This window comes from Camelus bactrianus, chromosome 21 (genome assembly GCF_048773025.1).
Source record: "Camelus bactrianus isolate YW-2024 breed Bactrian camel chromosome 21, ASM4877302v1, whole genome shotgun sequence".
Lineage (NCBI taxonomy): Eukaryota > Metazoa > Chordata > Mammalia > Artiodactyla > Camelidae > Camelus > Camelus bactrianus.
Window position 1 is genome coordinate 27705808 of NC_133559.1, and position 21883 is coordinate 27727690.

The 21883-nt window shown below is 47.8% G+C and overlaps 1 protein-coding gene across 1 annotated transcript in view; it reads left to right on the plus strand.

The window, feature by feature from the left end:
* Positions 1 to 15807, plus strand: part of RGSL1 (regulator of G protein signaling like 1) — a 55885-nt gene extending 40078 nt beyond the window's left edge. Inside the window, exons 14-21 of the mRNA XM_010954939.3 lie at positions 1625 to 1754; positions 5598 to 5772; positions 8799 to 8937; positions 9179 to 9303; positions 11434 to 11543; positions 13312 to 13404; positions 14443 to 14509; positions 15380 to 15807. Of these exons, the coding sequence (XP_010953241.1) occupies positions 1625 to 1754; positions 5598 to 5772; positions 8799 to 8937; positions 9179 to 9303; positions 11434 to 11543; positions 13312 to 13404; positions 14443 to 14509; positions 15380 to 15413 (873 nt within the window). The 3' untranslated portion in view covers positions 15414 to 15807. The remainder of the gene's footprint in view (positions 1 to 1624; positions 1755 to 5597; positions 5773 to 8798; positions 8938 to 9178; positions 9304 to 11433; positions 11544 to 13311; positions 13405 to 14442; positions 14510 to 15379) is intronic.
* The last annotated feature ends 6076 nt before the right edge of the window (positions 15808 to 21883 follow it).

A 21883-nucleotide genomic window follows, 5' to 3' on the forward strand; every position in this document is an offset into this window, starting at 1 on the left:
AAATTGGTTATTATCAGAAAGATTTGAGCCCAGCTCTGCCTGACTCTAAAGATCGTGCTAAGGCCCCTGAAAACAACGCCTGTGTCACTCCCAGATGGACAGAAAAACTAGGGGTTACCGGTGGGGACAGGAACGAGGGGAGGGGCCAGATAAGGGTGGGGGGAAGGGTTATTATGAGATTATATGAAATCACATGTGGGGAACTTCTGAAAATTGTAAAGCACTATAGAGTTTCAAGAATCATTCAATTAAAAAACATGAGAAAAAATTTTAAGAAAAACAGCAGATTCTCAAATTGTATATGTATTATAATCACAACTATATAAAATTATATACACGCTGGCTGAATTAAAAACAATTACATTAGAATAGTGAAAAAAAGCAATGCCTCTGCCCACTAATGCAATAAATGTGCCACTCCCTCCTTCGTCCTCTTTATTTTCATCATATGTGGATAGCTCCATGTCAGGGTACCACAAAGGATCATGTGTCATATTAAAGCACCAGGATGCTTTGTTTTCATTTCTGGCCTTCTGGTTGCCCTCAGTTAAGAAAGTATGAAAAGGATCCAGCGTGTACTTAGTGCCTACTTTGTGCCAAGCACTGTACGTGGTGATTTACATATATCATCACTAACCTTCACCACAGCCCTGAAGGCTGCTGTTTCTGTCTTACACATGGAGACATTGAGACATAAGGAAGTTGACCCGAGTTACCCAATTAAGGTGAAGCTAGGCTCCAGACTCAAAGCTTCTGTTACTAAATCCAGTGGTTTTGTACTTAACCACTGGCTCGCGAAAGCCAAGCTTACACTGAAGTTCCCTCTCTACAGAATGAGACAGCCGAACTAGTTGATCAGCAAGGTTCTTTCAGGCTCTAAATAGCAATTTATTAAGGGGTAGATCAACTGGAGAATGGTCACTGGGTATCTATTAAGAAATGGATGCAGCAAGGAAAGTTATAGCTCAAGTGGTAGAGCGCATGCATGAGGTCCTGGGTTCAACTCCCAGTATCTCCTCTAAGAATAAATAAATAAACCTAATTACTTCCCCCACCAAAAAGAAAAGAAAAGAAAAAAAGAAATGGATGCAGAAACATAACATGCATTTGTTTGTGTCCGTGTGGTGTGTGCATGTAATTATGTTTTTCTTTAAGTATTGCTTAAAAATGGTTTACTCATTTCCTTATTTCTTCAACATTTCAAAATCTGTCTGAGCCGTTATTCCTTTCTCATGAGTCACACTTATCTCTGTCCTCTGTTTCTTCCTGTTTTTAGCTCTCACACTTCCTCTCCCAGTCGTGGCATCTCAAATCTTCACCGTAGAAAGACTGTAGAGTTTGGAGAATTGCCAAGGGCCCCAGCCATGCCTGGGTGAAGCCAGAATTTTCCACCCAGAAAGAACTTGCATTACCTTCCCAGAATAAGATACCAATTTATTAAGGGCTAGATAAACTGGGGAATGACCATCCGATATCTCTCTGACCTGAGTTTCCTCACCTTTAAATTGCAACTAAAAATTACTCCTTTTAAAGTACTGAATGTCAAGTTTCTGGCACATAGCAGACAGCCCATGAACAGCAGGCTATACTAAGGAAAATGTCTTGCTCCTTTCTCTTTCTGCAGAAGAGAGGCTTGCTGAAGATGATCAGCTTTATCAAGAGCTTTTGTAAGTACCGCCGATGTATGTCTAATCTCCAAAAGCGCCGGGAGTTTGAAGACTATCTTCACCTGGAAGTACATGATAACAAGGAAAGTAAGTCACTTCTCTGTTTATTCCCCTTTCCCACTGGTATTTTAGCTACCAGGGTTAGTCCCAGCAAGAAACTGCAGAGCTTACTGCTTTGTGTCATGCTGCGACTGAATCTAACTTGGGTCCAGTCATCCACATGTGGTGCAGCCAATCTACCAATGCCAGGTTGTGGTGAAGGAAAGTACAGCGTTTATTGCAAGGCACCCAATGTGGAGTCAAGCAAAGAGAATGGGCAGCTCATGCTCAAAAGACCCAAACTCCCCGATGGCTTTTAGGGAAGGGTTTTTAAAGGCAAGCTGAGGGTGCCTGATCATCGGTGTGTGGACATTCTTCTGATTGGTTGGCAGTTAGGTCATTGAAGTCAACATCATCAACCTTCTGGTTCCAGCCAGTCTGGGATCTATGCGCTGGTGGTCAGCATGCAGTTAACTTCTTTCACCTGGTGGAGGTTTTAGTATCTGTAATACAACTCAAGGATATGGATCAAAATATTATCTAGAACCCCTGAGGAGGAACTAAAGGTCCTTGACTTTGTTTTATGGCTAAACTCTTATTATTTTGTCTTGATTCACTGTTTTCCTTTGTCTCTGCATTTTCTCATTTCTCTGATAAAATTTCCTCTTTGGAACTCAGGAAAGACCTAAGAAACTAAAGCTTTTCTACTAACAAGAGTCAGGGGACATGGGGAACAGGGGTGTCTGTCCCTGGGAAGGCCCTACATGATCCTACTCAGTTTCAATGCCTGCGTTAGCCTGGGGTCTAGCAAGGACTCCAGGCCCTGGGTGCAAATCCAAGCCTAGCCCGCCCCCCCCACCAGAGAGGATGTGAGCCCAGTAGATTCTGCTAAAGGAGCCAGAAAGGGGAAGGAATGATTAGTCTCAGGCACTTTGAGATCTCACGTTTTTATAAAACTATTTCATTATGTGGTTTGTCCATAGTATCGATTTATTCTGCTGCTTCATTCATTCATCCGTTTGTTAGTTCGACACAGTTTTGAGAATCCACAGTGTGGCGGGCACTTTGTCAGGTGCAGGAGGTACAGTAATGAACGTACAGCATAGGCTCTGCCCTCGTGGCACCTACAGTTTTGAGGACAAGACAGAAAATGAGAGTCAAAGATGTTGGAGCCAGAGGGCCTGGATTTGAATCTGCAACTTTCTAACTGGAGGGGGCCTGTGAACGTGACTTTGTGCCTATTTCCTCATCTTCAGAATGGCAATAATAATTGTGTCTTTCCCATAGGGTTGTTGTGAGAATTGAGTTAGTACACATAAACCATCTTAGAACTATTCTTGGCAGCAGTAAGTGCTATAAAAAGGTTCACGAATATTCTTAATGTTTTTATATAATTATGATGAGTGATTCCAATGATAATTGCAGAAAGACCATATCTAGTCAAGGAGAATTGGGAAGACTTCTCCCAGAAAAATGATATAAAAGTTGAGTTTTGGGGAATGAGAAAGTTAGACAGGCAAAGTAGGAGACGAGCAACTTCTAGGTGTGCATAGAATCCTAAAATAAGAAAGAGGATGGTACAGTTTAGGAACTGCAATCAGGCCAGTTGGACTAGAGTCATAAGATGGGGAAAGTGCCTGAGAGAAGGCTGGAAGGATTGGTAGTAACAAATCTCACCTCTCTTGATGATTTTTAAGTTGTCCCAACTTTGACTTTTAACAAAAATTTTTTGTATGTTTTATGAATTGCTTCACAATCAAACATTTAGGATTTAAGAATAGCTCTTTGGTTCCTTCTCTTTAAATAAAACTAGCTCAAGAATGGTAGGAAGTTCATGTTCACCCTCCTTCAACTTCCCACACCCCAGCATTGTATGAGAGCCAATAACAAAGGTGCTTCTGCAGCTCAGTGGGAGACCTGCTTGATCAGCAGTCTGCCTTCTACTACTATAACTTAGCCTTTCCTAGGATTGTCCTGTCCTTCAAGTAACCGACCCATTTATCATTATGAAAGGACCTTCTTTATCCTTGTAATATTCTTTTCCCTGAAATATACTTTGTCTGATACTGAAATGGTTCCTCCAATTCTCTTTTTATTAGTGTTAACATAAATACCTTTTTTTTCATTCCTTTACTTAGAATTTATTTATGCCTTACATGTAAAATACTTTTCTTGTAGCCAGCATAGAGTTAGGCCTTGCTTTAAAAAAATTCGACCTGACAACCTTAGCCCAGTGGAGAGCCAGTTGTTAAATATTCAGGAATGTTGTGAGCCAGTTGGCAGACCATCCATAGCTTGAAATCAACCGTGGGGGAGTGTTTACTACAGAAATTGGCAAATAACCCAAACTGGGTCTTCCCCTCCCCTACCAGAGCCAGTTTACAAGTACAATATTGCTTTCAGATTTTGGGGGTGGATTTAGCATCCTCTTTTCCTAAACTACTTGACTATCATTTCAACTTCCACTGTTATCCAGACATTTTTCCCCTTCAAACTCGAGGCTGAGAGATAAAGAAAGAGATTGTAAGGTAGTAGGGAGGGACCTTATGTCTTATTCAGTGTGGTAACCCCAGGACATAGCACAGTGGGACATAACGGGAAGCAGGTATTTACTGAATGTTGTAGTTACCCTCCTGTCCTATGTGTAACACTGCACCAAAAGGAACCCTAACCCTAACCCTAACCCTAACCCTAACCCATAGGGGGCACTATACCCACACCAGTTATTCCTGAACGGATATCCAGAATAATAGGTTTATTAGTACGTTTATAATGTATGTTAGTAGTTTATTTATAGAGTACATTCTAGAGCCAAATTAAACAATTTTCTTATATCAGGCATGTCAGTGGCCTCGGATGAGTAGGCGGGACTCAAGGCCGAGGCCACAACAACATGCTTGTAGTATAAGGTAAATAATGATTGTACGCATGCGCCAGTTATGTAAGTTTTAGAAGAAAGAAAGTAGAAGTACGCACGCGCTGGTGGTGTTACGGAAGCCTCATGAACAAAGAGATGAGCACTGCACATGTGCAGGCAGGAAACAGATAAAAGCAGGACACGTGCACCGCGGGGGGTGGGGGGGGCGCCATCATGTTAAACTAGAAGAAAGTGCCGCCCGCTTGCACTGCAATAAAGTGCCGTTTTGCTCCATGTCGGCTCCTCGCACGTTTTTCCGGTTGCACAGCTCACCTGCTCGAATCCCTCTTCAGCCCCCCTCGGCTGACAAGGCAGTTAACCAAGGTCTACCCGTCAGCTCCAGCCCCAAACTGTTGTCAGCCCTGAATCCCTCTGAATGAGTGTCTTTGGCTACATCTTAGTCAAGAAACTTGCTAAAATAAGCGTCTTATTTTTCTGAGACACAATCCAAACTTTCTAGAAGTGTCTGTGCTTTTCTTTACTCATTTCTGTCTTTTTTCTACTCAGTTTCTTTAATAAACTTCTTCTCTATTCTTCGTGGCTTAGCTTTTCCTTTGTGCTGTTTTCCTAGTTACTTCTAAATTGCCTCCCCAATAACCCTTGATAAGCATCATCGGACCCACTCACTGTATTTTGAAGATCTGGTCCGCATATTCGGCCTCCGAAGAAACGTTAAGGATTAGCCCAAGTACGGTGTTGATTGTATTTCTATTAGTCAAGCACCAGGAACACACTGTACTCAGTTGATTTTTTTTCGGTCTGTGTGTTGTCATACTAATCTGAGCAGATGTTTTTTCAGCACGTTCAAGCCTAAGTTACAGGTTGAACCCAAGGGTAGGGAATCACTATTTCAACAGGACCAAAGGTGGGTGCACAGTTTCCTTTTTTTTTTTTTTTCATTTGGGTTATGCCCAGGTCAAAAGCCTCATGCTTAAGAGTGACATCTTGTTAATTCCTCTCTCGTTCTCTCTCAGATTTCTCCATATCCCCAAACATACCAGGGCGCCTGGCCACAAATCCCACCAGTGTCCGGTGTGCAGACCATGAGAATGGAGACATAACCCTTGTGAAGCGCCGGATTTTTGGCCACAGGATCATCATTGTTAACTTTGCCATCAATGATTTATATTTCTTTTCTGAAATGGAGAAGTAAGTGTCTGGTTTCTCCTTCCTTTCACAGCTTTCCACCCCTAGTTTTTCCAACAAAGACTGGAGTGGTCTGGAAGTGACACAGGGACTTCAGCTCTGCTGGGTAGGACTCTCCATCTGAAAATCTCACTGCAAGCTGTCACTGTATCCATGTCCGCCATTCTTTCCTTTGGGTCCTAAAGGCTCCACAGTATTCTGCGGCTCCCGGTGTTGAAATGCACTTACCTATGCCCCGGATGTGGAGCACTTTTTTCCTGTTACTTATTGATACGATAGAAGTCCTCTTGTGTAGCACCACTGGGCCAGGAGTTCTTTAGTTAAAGCAAGGAATGATAATAATAAAAATTGCGTGTGTCTGTGTGTGTGTGCATGACATTAAACAGATACTTTCAAGTTAAAAAAATATTAATGTACATTCGCTCACTTGTTAAACTTTTGAAGTAAAGCCAAAACCATTCCACTAATTGGAGGTTCACATATTTTTCTTGTATAAACAATACTCAAAATGCCATCTAGTATTTTTAATTTTTCTCCCCTTACAGTGGAGGGAGAAACTGTAGGTTACTGCAAAGCAATTTAATCCTTCTGAATTTCTATCCTTGTTTCCTCAATGTTTTAAATCTCAGTGCCACACATATCTAACTCAATAGCAATTTTTTAAAATAGCAACTTGTCTTTATGGGAACGTCCCAAAGCATTCAAGTGGGTTTTCACAGAAACAGCACATTCCTTTTCTTTTCATGTTCATTGTTTGTCAATTTTAATCAATTACAAGTTATAGTAACAACAGGCAAAAATATTTGGGAAGCGATATGAATAACTCTTGGTAAATATTTGCCTCCATTAGTTGGAGAAACATGAGGAAGTCCGTGAAAGGACACCACCAGTGTATACGGTGGATGCGCCAGCAGCATTAGGCAGGGTGTTCTCCAGGTGTGCAGGGCACCGAGTAGCTCAGCACCCCGGTTAGGGCCACTTGGTTAAGGGATCTTCCGTGGCCCCCCCAGTGAGGGATTTAATTCAGTTCCACCAATGCTTATTGATTTTTCTTTTCTTTTCTTTTCTTTTCTTTTCTTTTCTTTTCTTTTCTTTTCTTTTCTTTTCTTTTCTTTTCTATCTTTCTTGTGTGTGTGTGTGTGTGTGTGTGTGTGTGTGTGTGTGTGTGTGTGTGTGTGTGTGTTTTAGGGGGGAGGTAATTAGGTTATTTATTTATTTATCCATTTTTAGTGGCGGCGTTGGGGATTGAACCCAGAGCCTCGTGCATGCTAAGCACATGCTCTGCCACTGAGCTCTACCAACCCCCACCTGACTGTTTCTTAGGCACTGGATTTGGCGTGGCAAATACAAAAAAACAGCTAAGATGTTCTGTATTCTCCAAGGTCCCACAGACTAATGAGGGTGGCAGACAAAACACACAAATGAAAGTTAGGAAGTAGGGTGATAGGTGTCAAGTCAGGCCCTGGAAGTGCACTGAGACACCTGGGTCCTTAGGTGGGGTTTCTTGGGAGACAGGTCGCCTCAGCTGAACTTTGAGTAAGGGTGGTGAGATTTGGGGAAAAAAAAAAAAGGTGTGCAAGGGGGAGGATAGTGAGCAGGAAAAAAACCAAAAAAAACAAAACCCAGAGCGAACAGCCCTCCCTCTGCTGCTCTGTTGCATCACCACCGTCTCTGCTTTCTCACTGGCCCCCTGCAGGCTGTTCTCTGCACAACAGCCAGAGTAGCTTTTTCTCAGTGGAAATCACATTATATCCCTCTCCTGCCTACCATGTCCCGGTGGCTTCCCGTCACCCCTGGGATAAAGTCCAAACCTCCACTCATCGCCTAAAAGGATCTACATGAACAGGGCCTGCCTGCATCCCGGAGCTCGCCCCCTCCTACTCACTGCTTGCTCCCCCCTCTAGCCATGAGGGTCTCTGCTCTGTCCCACCCATGCCCCCTGCACTGGTGCCTGCTTCAGAGCCTTTGCACTTGCTGCCCCCTCTTCGGGAAGAAGCCACTGCCCCCAGGTCTTCAGATGACTGTCTTTTTCTTTCTCATTGTTCAAGTCTCAGGGTCCACCCCCTTCCCAACCATGTCATCCCCTTCTGTTGTCTTCATAGCTCTCTACCGCATATTTAATTAGTCCTCTATTCATTTATATGTCGTCTTCCTCTCACTGCTCATGAGCTCCTGGAAAGCAGGACTGTGTTTACAGTGTGCACTGCTGAATTCCTGCTCCCAGAATGGTGCCCGCACGGAGTAAACCCTTTATAAATGTCCACTGATAGAATACATGAATGGACATGCGAAACAGGCTTATAGTGGGAACCCCATTATATTCTACTCCTAGGAAGATTTAAACTGGTTAAGATTGCAAATGGCCTGAGAGCAGCAGACTGTGTGCTTAAATCAAGATAAGGTGTACCTGACATGTGTTTCAGTTAGTGGAAAGATGTCGCTAGGAGGGACAGACAGTAGAGTGGTGATCCCCCGGGGCTGAGGGAAGGGAGGAATGGGTAAGGTGTTTAATGGGCACGGAGTTTTAGTTTGGGAAGATGAGAAAAGTTCTGGAGATGGATCATGGTGATGATTGCACAGTTTACATGGATTACTTCATGCCGCTGAACTCCACGTTTAAAAATGATTAAACTGGTAAATGTTATGTTGTGCTTATTTTACTAGAATAAAAATGTTAAGAAAAGGAATGTGTTGCTCCAGAGAGCGGTGCTGGTAATTGTGAACTGGTCAGCACAGGAGAGGAAAGAAAGAGTCAGAGGCAAAACTGATGAAGGGGCCAAGATGGGTAAAGACGGGAGGATGGGGTAGATGAGGGAGCTTGTGGTGAAGAAGCACTCAGCGCTTCATCTGACATGTGGCAGGTGTTCAATTAACATCTGCCGACAGATGAATTACAATTGAACGTACGAAGTCACACCTGGGCCCAGAACGGTCCTTTCATTTTTAGGCCACAGATGGGTCTGGGCCGGCAGCCCTGCCTGGCCTTTCATCTTCTCCTCGGTGATTTCCTTCTTTCTGCCTCTTTTTAGATTCAATGATTTGGTGAGTTCAGCTCATGTGCTGCAAGTCAACCGGGCGTACAACGAGAACGATGTGATCCTCATGAAATCCAAAATTAACATCATCCTAAAGCTCTACCTGCATTCAGAGGTCCCCCCGAGGCTGCGGGTAAGGGGGACCGCCACTCCTCTCTGGCCTTTTGCCAAGAAGCGTTTTCCCCACAAGAAACCTGAAAGCTAATTGTAAGGCACTGCGAAGTCAGGGTCAACCAGATGTCCTTTACCTATCAACCCCATGAGAAGCTCCCACCTTCTGGGGAGGGTGTGGTCTTGAAAGTCCTGGGGGCCAAAAGAGGTTTTCTACCTTCCCTGGAGCCTCTGCCAGTGACAGGTTTGCACTCTGTGGGTAGGTGAACATCTCTGAGTCCCAGAAGGATGCCATCCTTGCTGCCATTTCAGAGGGCCACCTAGACCGGAGCATCTTCCACGGGGCTATCATGGCTCTCTTCCCCGTCATTATGTACTTCTGGAAAAGGTAACTATCTCCCTTCACCTGAGGACCACGAGGTCAGGAAAACACATTCGACTTTCCAGAGACTTTTCTGGCTTCCTCTAGCCCTCGGTTTCAGTTTCCAGTTTCGTGGGAACTGAGATGGTGTATCTGTATCCTACTCACTGCACTATGTCCCTCACGCTCGCACACTGCACACTGAATCTGAGGGTGGAAGGTCCAGCAAGACTGGGGATCAGAGTGCCTGGCTCCCACCTCGCCCGAGCTTGCGTGGAACAAGTGTTAGGTTTTCTTAGGTCTGGGTTCCTCCCCTGAGCAGGCCTGTGGACCGCAGCTACTTGGGGAGAAATTCTGTCAAGACTAACACAGTTGTGCTTGCACATAGGAAGCCTCACGGAGGCAGTAAGCCAGAAAAGCTTTGCTCCGTGACGCCCAAGTCGCACAATTGTCACCAGGGGCACAGTTGCTAGATACTCAATTTCCAAGAGGAGGAGCTACAAATTCAGATTTGTATGATTACAAGATTGAAGTGGCAAATGTGTGGCAACTGATTCAAAAGGGAAACGTGGTGAGGAAGCTGTGAGGAAGCCAGCCCGGGTTCTCCCGTCTGGTGACTTACGCCTGTGATCCACTCCAGCTCCAGCTCATACCACCCATGTAGTGAATGGCAGTGCCCCGGGGGACAGTGACCAGAGGACAGCTGGCTGGGATGCCCCCAGACCAGACTGTCTGGGACATCCAGATTATTACGTGATCCTGGCTCTTTGGAGTCCCCCTCTCCTACTCAAAAAATGTTACTTTATTAAAATAGAAGTGCAGAGGTCGCTTACCCATCACCAACCTTTACTTTAAAAGCTCCAAGATAACTTGCTTAATACAGGATTGAAAGAATTTCAAAAATCCAGGTTCAAGATAATCATTTTAGCCTCCTGAACACCAACTGTCATCTAGCATTTAATGCTAGACTTGATTCTAGTTCTAACCAGGAGAAAAGCTTCCTGAAAATTTCTGAAGGATCAGAAGCCCCTGAGATACATATGCTGCTCCTGGTTGGAGTCAGTGCTGAGCTGTCCCTCATACCTACTGAGCGGTATAGAGGGGCTTCCGGCAGACTTTGAAGCCCTCATCCTCATGCAGCTGGTTCTTGACTTGCTTCCCTATACACTTATAAGTAGTTTTATATCATGCAAACTGTGTCCATGTGCGTCATCTCTGATGAACCTCTCAACAACAGTGTGAGGTGGGTGGGGCAAATATTATCCCTATTTTATAGATGAGGAAACTGAGGTTCAGAGTGGTTAAGGGACTTGCCTACGATCACTTGGTAAGTGGTAAAACTAGGCTTAGAAACCAGATCTCTTGGTCTCTTAAGCATCATAAAGAATGCACTTATGGCAAATTGGGTGGTTCATGATGGGAGGGAGACCCAGTTCAGTGAGTGGAATGGGAGAAACCAACTGTGAATGAATAAAGTACCCCTCAGGGAGGAGGAGGGAGGGCAGCAGGCAAGACAAAGCAGGAGAGAAAATAAATCCAGTCTTAGCCAAGACCAACCTCCAAGAGGTCCAATCCCAAGGCAGGCTGAGGGACGGCAAAGGGTTAGAGAGCAGGGAGGAAGAGATGGAGAGGGTTACAAGGACTTCTGGGGAGCAGGAGTCCCCAGGCTGCCGTGAGTACGCGCGCCTCTGTGAGGAACCAGGGTCCAGTCCAGGGAAAGGGCCCAGGAGGAAGGGGAGGGAGTCACAGCCCTCAGTTAAGGGGCAGGATGTAAACCAAGGGTCAGGACCAGAGAGGAGGCCAGTCAGGCACTCTGGCTGCACCGGGTGGGGTCAGATAGTCACCTCAGAGTCTAGTGCTGGAGCGAGCCCCCAGCGGTCACCCACCACCACCCAGGCCCGAGCGCTGCGCAGTCTACCCCATTGTCTGGTGTGTCCAGGAGGGGTCCCAGCCTCCTGCCCAGGCCAGGCCCTCACCGGAGCCAGGCCTGCACAGAGAGGAGGCCTCAGATGAAGGGCCTCTGGGCCAGGTGCCCCCCTCGCCTCTGTCGGACACCCTGCCCTCCGCGAGGACTGACCCCTCCCCGCCTCTCCTGTGCTCAGTGTTCCCGCCTTGCTTGGTTTTTCTCCCTGTGACCAGAAGCCGTTTTTCTCACAGGTTTTGTGTCTGGAAGGCAATTTGCTCTTACTTCCAGTACAGGGGGAAGAATTTCGAGGACAAAAAGACTGCTTCTAAATCTGTGTGCAAGTACCCTCCTTGGAGCGGAGGTGAGTCCCGCCGTGACCCACAGCCCCATTGTCTATAGCAGACGATGCTCACGCAGGGAGAGGGAGGGCCGGAGGGACCAGCTGTGAGACTGCACAGAGGGGGTCGCCGGAGGGGTGGCCGTCTCATTCACGTGGCCCTCACAGGTGCAGTAACACATGCTTTATCTGTGGCGATCAGTGCTGGCAGAAGGGCACCCGACCTGTGCCTTGCTCCCCAGCAGTACCTCCCAGGACGCCGCCGGGTACGCGGGTCCCAGACTCCGCGGTCGGTCAGTGGAGGCGATGGACGGCTTTACCGCTGTTGGTGGAGCCCCCTGCTCCAACTGTCTCCATTCAGTCCCACCATTTGAAAAGCATCTGTTTTATAGTGTTAACTGAGAAAATTAAAAGTGGGTGTAGAGTAGGACTTTCATTTGGTAAATATATATAAATCTTTTGTATTTATGTAATTTCTATGAAAATATGGGAAAGAACTCAGAAATAAAGCATCAGTAGAATTATCTCTGGGTAGTATGATTATGAGAGGTTTATACATTTATTATTCATGTGTTATATATTATTAATATCTTTATTAATAAATAAACATATACACATATATACTTTCTTAACGCAGAGCAGATAAATTCAGTTCCTTTCCTGACATCTGCGCTGGGATCAGTATTTGAGCAAAAGGGAATTTTAAAGAGAGGAAGGAGGAGGGTGCCCAGGGCAGTGCCTGATGTGGGCAAGGCCGGATATCTCCGCAGTGAAAATTTCAGGGAACTAAAGATAACAGGTCTGTGAATCTGGGAGCAGTACCAGCATTGGAACAAAATATGGAGATAGGACAAGAGTCTTTAAGAGCCTTTAAGAAGCAGCTAACTGTCCCATGATGGAGCTAAGCCTTCTGTTGTTCCGGCTCAAACCTGCCCCATCCTCCTGTCCATCTCCCCATATACTTACCCCGCCCCCACTCCAGCCCTCGCAGACCAGCGGCCCACCCCCTTCCTGGAGTGCAAATGAGAGCCCCTGAGACCTCAGTCCACCTCTGACCAGCCTGGATGGTCAGGGAAGCAACTCTGGCTGACTGTGGAGCCTGGCGCCTGCCCCTCTGAGAGGGTCTTCTCCTTAGTGCAAAACAAATCACCTACGTCTCTGGCTGCAGCCGCCCCAAGGGTCCGTGAACATTGCTTATTATCTGGGCCTTGCCAAGTGTCACATCAGTAAACGGAAATTAGCAATCTTTTCAGTGTGGGGTGGGGCAGAAGGTCCCTGTGGGTGCAAGGGCTTATTTAGGATGCGGGTGGGGGTAGGGGAAGAGGAGGGGAGTAGTAGGAGAAAAAGGGGAGGGAGGCGGGCAGGCAGGATGGGCAAGTGATGCTCACTCAGAGGAGCCAGAAAATGTCCCTCGGTGGTAGCCCCCGAGCTCCCAGCCTTTGGCTCACCTCCTACTGCTGAGCTCCTAGAAGTAAATCCCCCGTTCCTTTCTGATGTCTGGAGTTGGAAGAGGGCAGCAGGGTGCCCTGAGCTGAGGGGTAAGGCCACTTGGGCTCTAGGCCTGGAGGGTCAGGGTGTGGGGCTGAGGGACCCTGACTGTCGCACGGCCCCTCCCTCTGCCCCAGACCCCGATCGATCGCAGATCTGGAGGCTTGGCTTGGGCGGTGTTCTGTCATTTACATCCTGTCACCCAGACAGCGTGGAGCAGGAGCTTTCTTGCTTACTTACAAAGATTTGTTTTGTTGGGTGTTGCCGTGAGGGTTTTTGACGCTCCCCCTTCGTCCTCCTCCAGGAGACCACGCCGTCTTAAGATTCACCTTGCTCAGAGGTATCGAGTGGCTGCGGCCCCAGCAGCGGGAAGCAGCAGTAAGCTCGGTCCAAAACTGTGAGTTGAGTTGGAACCCCACTGGTATCAAAGCCCACTACCCACTTAGAGGGTGGCTCGGGGGCCCGCTCGGCCAGTCTCCTACTGGCCATGAGGAGACCGAGACCCCCAAAATCACTCCTAAGGGATGCGGTGAGAACCGGATCTCCCGACCGTCCCTCCAGGGTCTGTGCACAGCCCTCCTTTCAGTACTTCTGCCTCCCTGATTACAGCCCCTGATACGGCCCCCTGAAGGCGGGTGCGTAAGCTTCTCTATGTACCTCCTGGCACCTCGGCCCACTCCCAGGTTTGGTGTGTGAGCTTTATTAAGAGACAGTTCATAACATCCCAGTGGTTGGTTTTTCCTCCCACTGAGAGCACCTGCCGGCTGGAACAGGACCCCCGTCCCATACCTCCTACTCCCCAGAGGCCCCTGATCTTCTTATCCCTGCAATGAACACGCTGGCCCTAGCCTCCCTTGTCGGGGCCCTTGTTAACATCCTTTTTCTTCCCCATCTTCAGCCTCAAGGAGGCACTCCTTCTCCTAAGCTCTAAACCCACCTCTGTTTCTGCGTGGGCTCTTGCAGCAAGCCTTTCCTTTCTATCCCAACGGTCGGCATCTATTTCCAGGTTCTTTTCTGCTTCTTGAAGGTCTGCGATGCCAGCTTACCCAGCCTGCTCATTTGTATATGTCTCCTCATTGCTTAATGGGGGAGGCCACTATGAAACATTGCCCGTGATCTATAGGACCCAAACAGCCCTAAAGTCTTGTGGTTCCTGTGTTCATCTGGCCTAATATTCTTACTTTACTTCCCTGGGTTTATGAGGTTGGCATCATGACCTTTGCATTCAAATGAAATTCTCCTATGACATAAAAACACATTGCAGCATACCCACCAGGTCTCCTGAAAGTCCCTGGAGCATCGCTGCTTCCTCTTCCCTCTCCCAACTCCTCCCCTGGAGGTTTTCCCTGGATGCTGTCCTGGAATGGCCCTCCAGGGAGTAGCGAGTGCCTTGACATGAGTCCTGATGCATTTTTTTCTCTGTATTTGTCTTTAGCTTCGTCCAGCATCCTTACCCAGTCAAGACACGTGTTCTCCTCCATGCAGCTGTGTCCTGTCCCGGGGTAGGCATGAGCCAGAAGTCCTCTTCTTCAGTTCAGAGCTGTTTTGTCCAAGTGTACGATGGGAGATGGAGGAGAAACTTCCCTGAGACCTCCCTCCGCATCCTGACGCTCCTTGGCACACGGAACCAAGAAGCTGAGCTTTCTGCTTCCCGAGAGGCTTATAGTCAGGGTAGTGAGGGAGAGGTTTCTCTGCGGGCTGTGATCCACCTCCAGCCAAGACAGGCACTTTTGCGAAAGTGGAGCCTCTGACCTGCCTTCCAGTAGAATGCTGTTACTGAGGGAAGTGTCCCAGGTGATCTTTTTTTGCTGGCTCCCCTAATGCTCCAGAGCTGCGGGGGAAGACGCATAAGGTGGGAAGGGAGACCTGTTCTTCTGCTTGGCAGGATACTGGCAATAAGAATGGAAAGGGTTCGAGGCTGTCAGAATCTGATTTAGCCTAATTCACTTCTGTACAAGCATCAGAGTGGGACTGTAGGGGGCCGTAGGGGGGGTCCCCAGGGGATCGGTGCTTGAAGGTCAAGGTTATAGGCAGCAGGCTCTGTGGGTGGCGGGCCTGGCTTCTCAGCAGCCACCCCACCTTCTCAGGCCTGCTGCAAGTCCAGCAGGCGTCACCTGCCAGTGCTGGTGCCTGGAAGACAAGCCGGATACTTGGGAGTGCTTCGCACAGAAAGGCCACGCATCGCTTCAGAGGTTACACGTTGTTGGGGAGGATGATGAGAATAAGGATGCGAGGGGCCCTGCTTGAAGGCCAAGGGTTCTGGTTTTGACCATTGCCATGCTTAAAGGGAGTGGCAGCAACCAGCCAGCAGAGGGTGCAGCGCGCTGCCTCACTGCCACTGTGGCAGCTGGCGCCCTCCTCTCTCCCTTCAGCCTGAAATTAGCCGGCACCAAAAAGGAGAAGTAGTCGAGTCCGGCCCACGACAGAGGCACGTCGTCTCTCAGGAGCCTCCTCCCACTGACAGAACCTTCTCTGGCCGGAAGCGAAATGCCCCGACGCCATCTGCCCCGGGACGATCGCTGGGCCGGCAGCCCAGACGCGGCAGGACCGGCCGCAGTGGGGGAGCCGCGGGCAGAGAGCACCAGCAGGGGCACCTCCGCCCTCCCTGGTCCTGGCGGTCCTGTCAGAGCACGTCTTCTCACGGTGGGCCTGAGTGTCACAGAGCGTCTACCCTTGGGGTCAGGAGACCTGGGTTCTAGTCTGACTGCAGCTGCATGGCCTTGAGCAAATCCCTGGCTCAAGGGTGTTGAAGGATCCAGGAGAGATGTACGTAGATGGCATTAAACACTCTGGGAAGCAAGTGCTGTTTTTTTTTTTCCAAATGGGATGGTTTATTGCTAGGATCCCCCACTTGGACAATGACGCACACCCATTGTCTCAGCGAATCCTCCCAACCCTCTGAGTAACCTAGTGATCTCCCAGGGTCACCAGGGAGTGAACGGCAGAGTCTGGACCAGAACACACCTCTTCTGATTCTTCAACCAGTTCTCGTTTCACGGTCACCATCCACACAACTTTTCACACACAAAAGGCACAGTTCTTCCCTGGAATCCTGTCCATTTGCCAATTAATAGATAAAGAGACTCTTGGGAAAATCTTTGACCTCACGGTTTGAGAGTGACTAGACTCATTTTCTGTCCTTTGAACACAGAAGTAGTATGACCGAATGCCCTGAATGCGCCCTCCACTTGAGATCCTTGAGGAGAGGTTGGCTCATTGACTCCACAGGTTGCAGGACAAGGAAAGACTAGAAAGCTTACTGGAGAATCCTTTCCAATTTCCAGCCGAAGTTTCCTGCTGGACTGATGTTCTTAACTTCCTAGACTTTTCTCAGGATGACCAATGGTGTGATGGCAGGACGGGGCTCATGAACACTAGGACTGCGAGGTCGTCTGCGGGGGGCTGTGGCTGTGACAGCTTCAGGAAGGCTGTAGGCAGACGTGGCTCGGGGAGGACTGGATGTAGGCGAGGTGGGCAGAGCCTCTCAGGACACTGGGCCAAGGTCCAGCGAACCACGCATTCCGCACGAGGAAGACCCAGAGGAAGGCTTCCTGCCCTAACAGGACCAGGGCTCCAGAGCAGGACTTAAGAGAAGGAGCAGAGGGCAGGATCTCCTCCCATGCCCTCTGCACGTCCGCCCTGAGCCCCTCGCCGATACGTTAAAATATTCACACTTCATATGATAGGAATTGTAAGACTCACTACAGATGAGCTGATAGAGGGGCAGAGAGGTCACATCTCTTCTAGCTTCTTGCTTGCCTGACTTCCGAGGAGTCAAATGTAATTCTTACCTTTCCTTCTCTGTAGGTAAGGTGTTTTATTCCTTTGTCCTCTTTCAAGATTTTTCTTCTGTATCTTTGATATTCTGTAGTCTGAATATGGTATGCCTAACTGTAGCTTTTTGGTAGATAATCTTCGTGGTTTTCTCTAAGTTTCCTGGATCTGTGATGTGGTGTCTAGCATTAATTTAGGGAAATTCTGAGTCACTGTTTCTTCGTATATTTCTTTGGTTCCTTTCTTTTCTTTCTGGTTTTCCCTTTGCGTATTACGTTATGCCTTTTGTAATTGTCACACAGTTCTTGGATATTCTGTTCCTTTTTCCCCATCTTTTTTTTGATTTTTCAGTTTGTTCAGCTTTTACTTACTGCTGGGACAGAGTGATAACTTCTAAGCTCCTTATGTGATGGATCAGAAACCTGAAGTTTCCAGGAGATTCTTTTAAAAGATTGAGCCTGGGCCCCACCAAGGTTCTGGCTGGTCTCGGATGGGACCCAAGTGATTCTAACATACTGATGGTTTCAGGAACTACTGATGGTGCCACCTACACTTTATTGCTGAAGAAGGAGAGAGGTAGGCAATGGGAAGGAGCAGAGAGGGCTTTGTCCTCTGGTCACTCGTCAGCCTTTTCTGAGCAGGATCTGATTCTTTGGGTATTAAAGGAAGTGTCCATATGACATTTGTAGAATTTTATGTCTTTTTAGTATATTCACAGGGTTGTGCAGTCATTGATATAATCTAATTTTAGAACATTTTTGTTGGGGGGAGGGTACAGCTCAGTGGTAGAGCATGGGCTTAGCATGCACAAGGACCTGGGTTCAATCCCCGGTAGCTCCATTTAAAAATAAATTAATCGAATTACCTCGAGTCTCCCAAACCAGGAGACACCCAGTGAGAGTGTCATCAGTTTGAGGAACAATGAAGAAAAAGCTTCAACCTGAAGCCTAAATGAAAGGATGTGAGCCTGCCTGCTCACAGACCTAGAGAGTTGAGAAAAAGCCCTTAGCCATGGCCTTGAGGTTGAAAGCCAACCCACAGGGAAGGGAATGACCCCCAAGATCAAGGTGAGGGAGGGACTGGCAACTAGAAGCAGTGAGGTTTCCATCACAGTGAGAAAATATTCTGAGATGGAGCATCAGTGCCTTCAGGTCCCTTGTGATCTGTCTCCCGTTGCCCCTCACTCACAGCTCTCATCACAGTCAGCTAGGACAGCTTTGTTCCTGGAATCTGACAGGGAGGAAGAAATTCTAAAGCCCAAATGAAGCCCTTCACATTGTCAAGGGGCAGAGGAAAGTGGGGCGGACACGTGTGTGTCCTGCTGTGAGCCCTGATTCAGAGCTGCATCTGCCTAACGTCTCTCGAATTCACACCGAAGGGCTTAACGGGCAGCACCTCCAACCCGGGACACAGAGCGTTACCCTTTTTAGGTGAGTTATTTCGCGTTTTCTGACTGCAGACCCAAAGCTTCAGGGCAGTTTTTAATCACTGTTCTCTGTCCCTTTAGAGTCAGTGCTTGCTTTAGCACCTACTGGCCCCTGGACTTCCTCTAGACCCTCCCCTCTTTGCTCCATATCCAAGACAGTCCCATCTCGTCCCACCCCATCCCAGATGCTGGGACTCGGACTTCTTTCACGGTTCTGGTCCTCCCACGGGTCTGGGAAAGAGGTTAAGGACTGAGAATGGCCACGCTCTGCTAAAAGTATTGTTATGAGCTGGAATTTGCCATTAGTGTCGACATGATTTTCTACATTCTCCTAGTCGATTGCAAACACACGTAAGTGGCAGGGAACAGAGGAGCACAAACCCGTGTAGACGTTGCTCGCTGCAGCTCCTGGAGGGAAAATCCAGACGAGTGCGTCTCTCTCACAGCCTCCAGGGCACCTGGATGACCTCTTTCCCCTGGGCTGACCTCCAGCCCTGGAAGTGCTCTCCAGGTTCCTCCCACAGAGGGACCAGCAGAACCACAACGAAGGTCTCCTGTTCTCTGCAGAACAAGAAATGCTGTGAGCACACTTAGACTCTCAATAGTTTTGTTTTGTTTTTTCTTTTTTTTTTTTTTTTTTGTCCAGGTGATTTCAAACCCCTTCTCTTTCTACCTGCGCTCGCTCTCACGGCTTTTCGTGCACCTGTCAGCCGACGCACACATTTCTCTCCATCCAGGGTCTTCCTGCAACCCTTCCTAATAACAGATTTAGTATGTGTGATAGCTCTATTTAATGTCTCATGAGAATCTCCCCTTTCGTGTCTTCAAATACCACACGCTTGATTTTCCCTATAAACCTTCTTCTCTCCTTTACTGGCAGCCTCATCCTGGGCCCCTCTCTTTCCCTCGTGGCCCACCCCACTCTGTCAGCAAATCCTGCTGGCTCTACCACAGTCTGACTACGTGAAGTCTGCCCCGCTGCTCTCACAGATGCAAGCTTCCGATCTCTCTCTCAGGATGATCCAGCAGGCTCCCAGCTGCTCTCCTGGCCTTTCCTCTCCCCTCTCCCCAGAGAAGACTAAGTGACTCTCTTCAAATTTAAGTCACAGCATGCCAACCCTCTGCCCACAGTCCACTTGGGGTTTCCCATCTCACTCAGAGTAAAAAACCCAAAGCTTTATTTACATTTGCCGTAAGACCCTCTTGACTGGTGACTGGTTTCCTGTCTTCTCTCTGTCTTCCCACCTCCTTCCCCTTCTCCTGCTCACTTGTTGTATGACATACCTTCCTTGTGTCTATTCCTCAGATATGCCAGGCATGATCCTGCCCCCAGGACCTTTGAACCAGCTCTTCCCTCAGATATCCCCAAAGCCTACTCCTTTACTTCCTTCTAGTCTTTGCTTGATTATCCCATTCTTGATGAGGTTCACCTGACCACCTCACTTAAATTTCTCCTGCCCTCCCTAACTTCCAATCACCTGACCCTGTCTTACTTTTCCTCCTGGTCATTATCCCCTTTTAATGTGCTATAACTTTATTAATGCTTATTTCCATCTTCCACCTCCCTAATCCCCACGAGGGCAGGGATCTTGGTCGGGCTTGTTCACTCTAGTATTTCCAGTGCTTTAGTCACCGAGGATAGCAAAGCATGGTTCTCTTCCTGACTCGTGGGGCATAAATGCCTGCTTCCTGGACCACCGGCCAGCTGAGTCTTTACCATGAAAGAAATGCCAAACTTCCGCCTCACGTAAGTCTCTTTCATTTAGTCTTTATTAAAAAGAGCTGCTGAGTGAAATCCTACTTAACTTCACAAAATCACAAAAACAAAATCCTACCTAACACTCCAGGAGAAGAGAGAACCTTCAGGAGAAAGAAGGAAGATCTCTGGGCTGATATTTCTCACTACTTGTGTTCATCCCTTCGGGGGACATGAAATCACTGCAGGATTCTTGTGTTAAATCTGCACAGGGATAAACACAGCGAAGGGCACATGCTAATCTTCAAAAACAATAAAAATAAATATTATTAACATCTAATCCTATCAGTGGTTCTCTGGAGCCTCAGAAAATCGCCTGTTTTTTCCCACCCGCTTCCCTCTCTTTGTTATTACCGTCTCTTGGTCTTTAGGCTAAGTAAACAGGCCATGAAGTCACTGAGAGCGGGACTCCAATGGACAACACCGTGGTGGAGGTGAGACCTTGTACCTTGATAATTCTGCTTCCTGGAACAGGTGGCGAGAGAAGGGGCGCGAAACACTTGCCGCAAGCCTGGCCCGAGCGGCCACCGAGATTCAGGGCCACTGGATGTCAGGCGCTGTGCTGGGCGTGTGGGCCATCCTGAGAGCCCCACAGAAAGCAAAAGGGAAAGTTGGCCTTCCCAGCGCCGCCTCTGGAGGGGGAATTCGGCTGTACTTCTCCCAGAGCATCTAGAGTCCCCACTGTGCTAGAGTGGAGGTGAGCCAGGAACAGGAAGAGGCTGCTAGGAGTCAGCTCCGAGACCTCCCTCTCTCCCAGGCTGCAGCTCCAGGAGGAACCCTCCCAAACTCTGGTTTAGAAAGTTTCTGCTCGATTCCAACGAATTGAAGAAGCATCTCCTGTGTACCCAAAACACGCCAGGCACTGTGCTAGGCTCTGGGGAGTCAGGTGTAAACACCACCCACTAGTGAATAACGCACATGGGCTAGAGCTGTTGCCTTAAGTGCGAGCAAGCTGATGCCAGAGAAAGTTTCACCTGGAAACGAAACCTCAGAGGGAGCGGGGCTGGTGTGAGTGCACAAGCTGGGCTGTAGGACTTCTGGGATGCTCCACAGGCCATGGGGAGTTAAGGACCCAGGAGCTGCTTCTCTTATGGCAGATGCCTTAAAATAATTTGAAAGATACCAGAAAGCGCCCCAATGTCCTTCCCTACCTCCTGCCATGACACCTGAAGCCACACCTTTCAATTGTATTTTAATTAGGGCCTCAAAGCCTCTGCATCATTGAGAGACCCATGTTAATATGACAGGGTCCCCTAGCGGTGGGGAGTTCGACCAAACACAACAGATTTTTATCAAGCCCCTATTCGGTGCCAAGCACAATGAACAAGGAAAAAAAATACTGGCCTTATAGGTGGTTATATTTTAATGAAAGATTGTTTAACTGATGGTGAAAGAGAATATGAAAATGAAATAAATAAAGGCTTATAACAGAATAATTGTAACTCAGTGAGCTATTACATTCATTGGAGCATTTACTTCTCTGTTCAATAAAAATGTATTAAAATTGGCTTTGCTCCAGGCACTGTGTTGGTATCAGAGGTGAAATATAATGATGAGTCAGACAGACACCATCACTGCTATCACAGAACTTGTGTTCTGTCACCATGAGGAAGAAGGATTTTCTTTAATGTGAACAAACTTGATAATTTCAGATCATGTTCAGATAGTGCTATGGTGTCATCAAAAATAATGACAGTTGTGAACAATTTTGGATAAGGAAGGCCATCAAAGCAGAGATGCTGTAGCTGAGGCCTAGATGATAGAAAGGAACCACCATGTGAAGATTGGCAGGACGAAACTGCAGGCAGGAAGGAGCACCAGAGCCATGGCCATGAGGAGGCTCTGGTCTCAGCATTCCTGGGGAACAGGGACAAGGCCAGCGAGGGAGGAGGTGAGCCTGCAGGATAGAAGAGCAAAGCG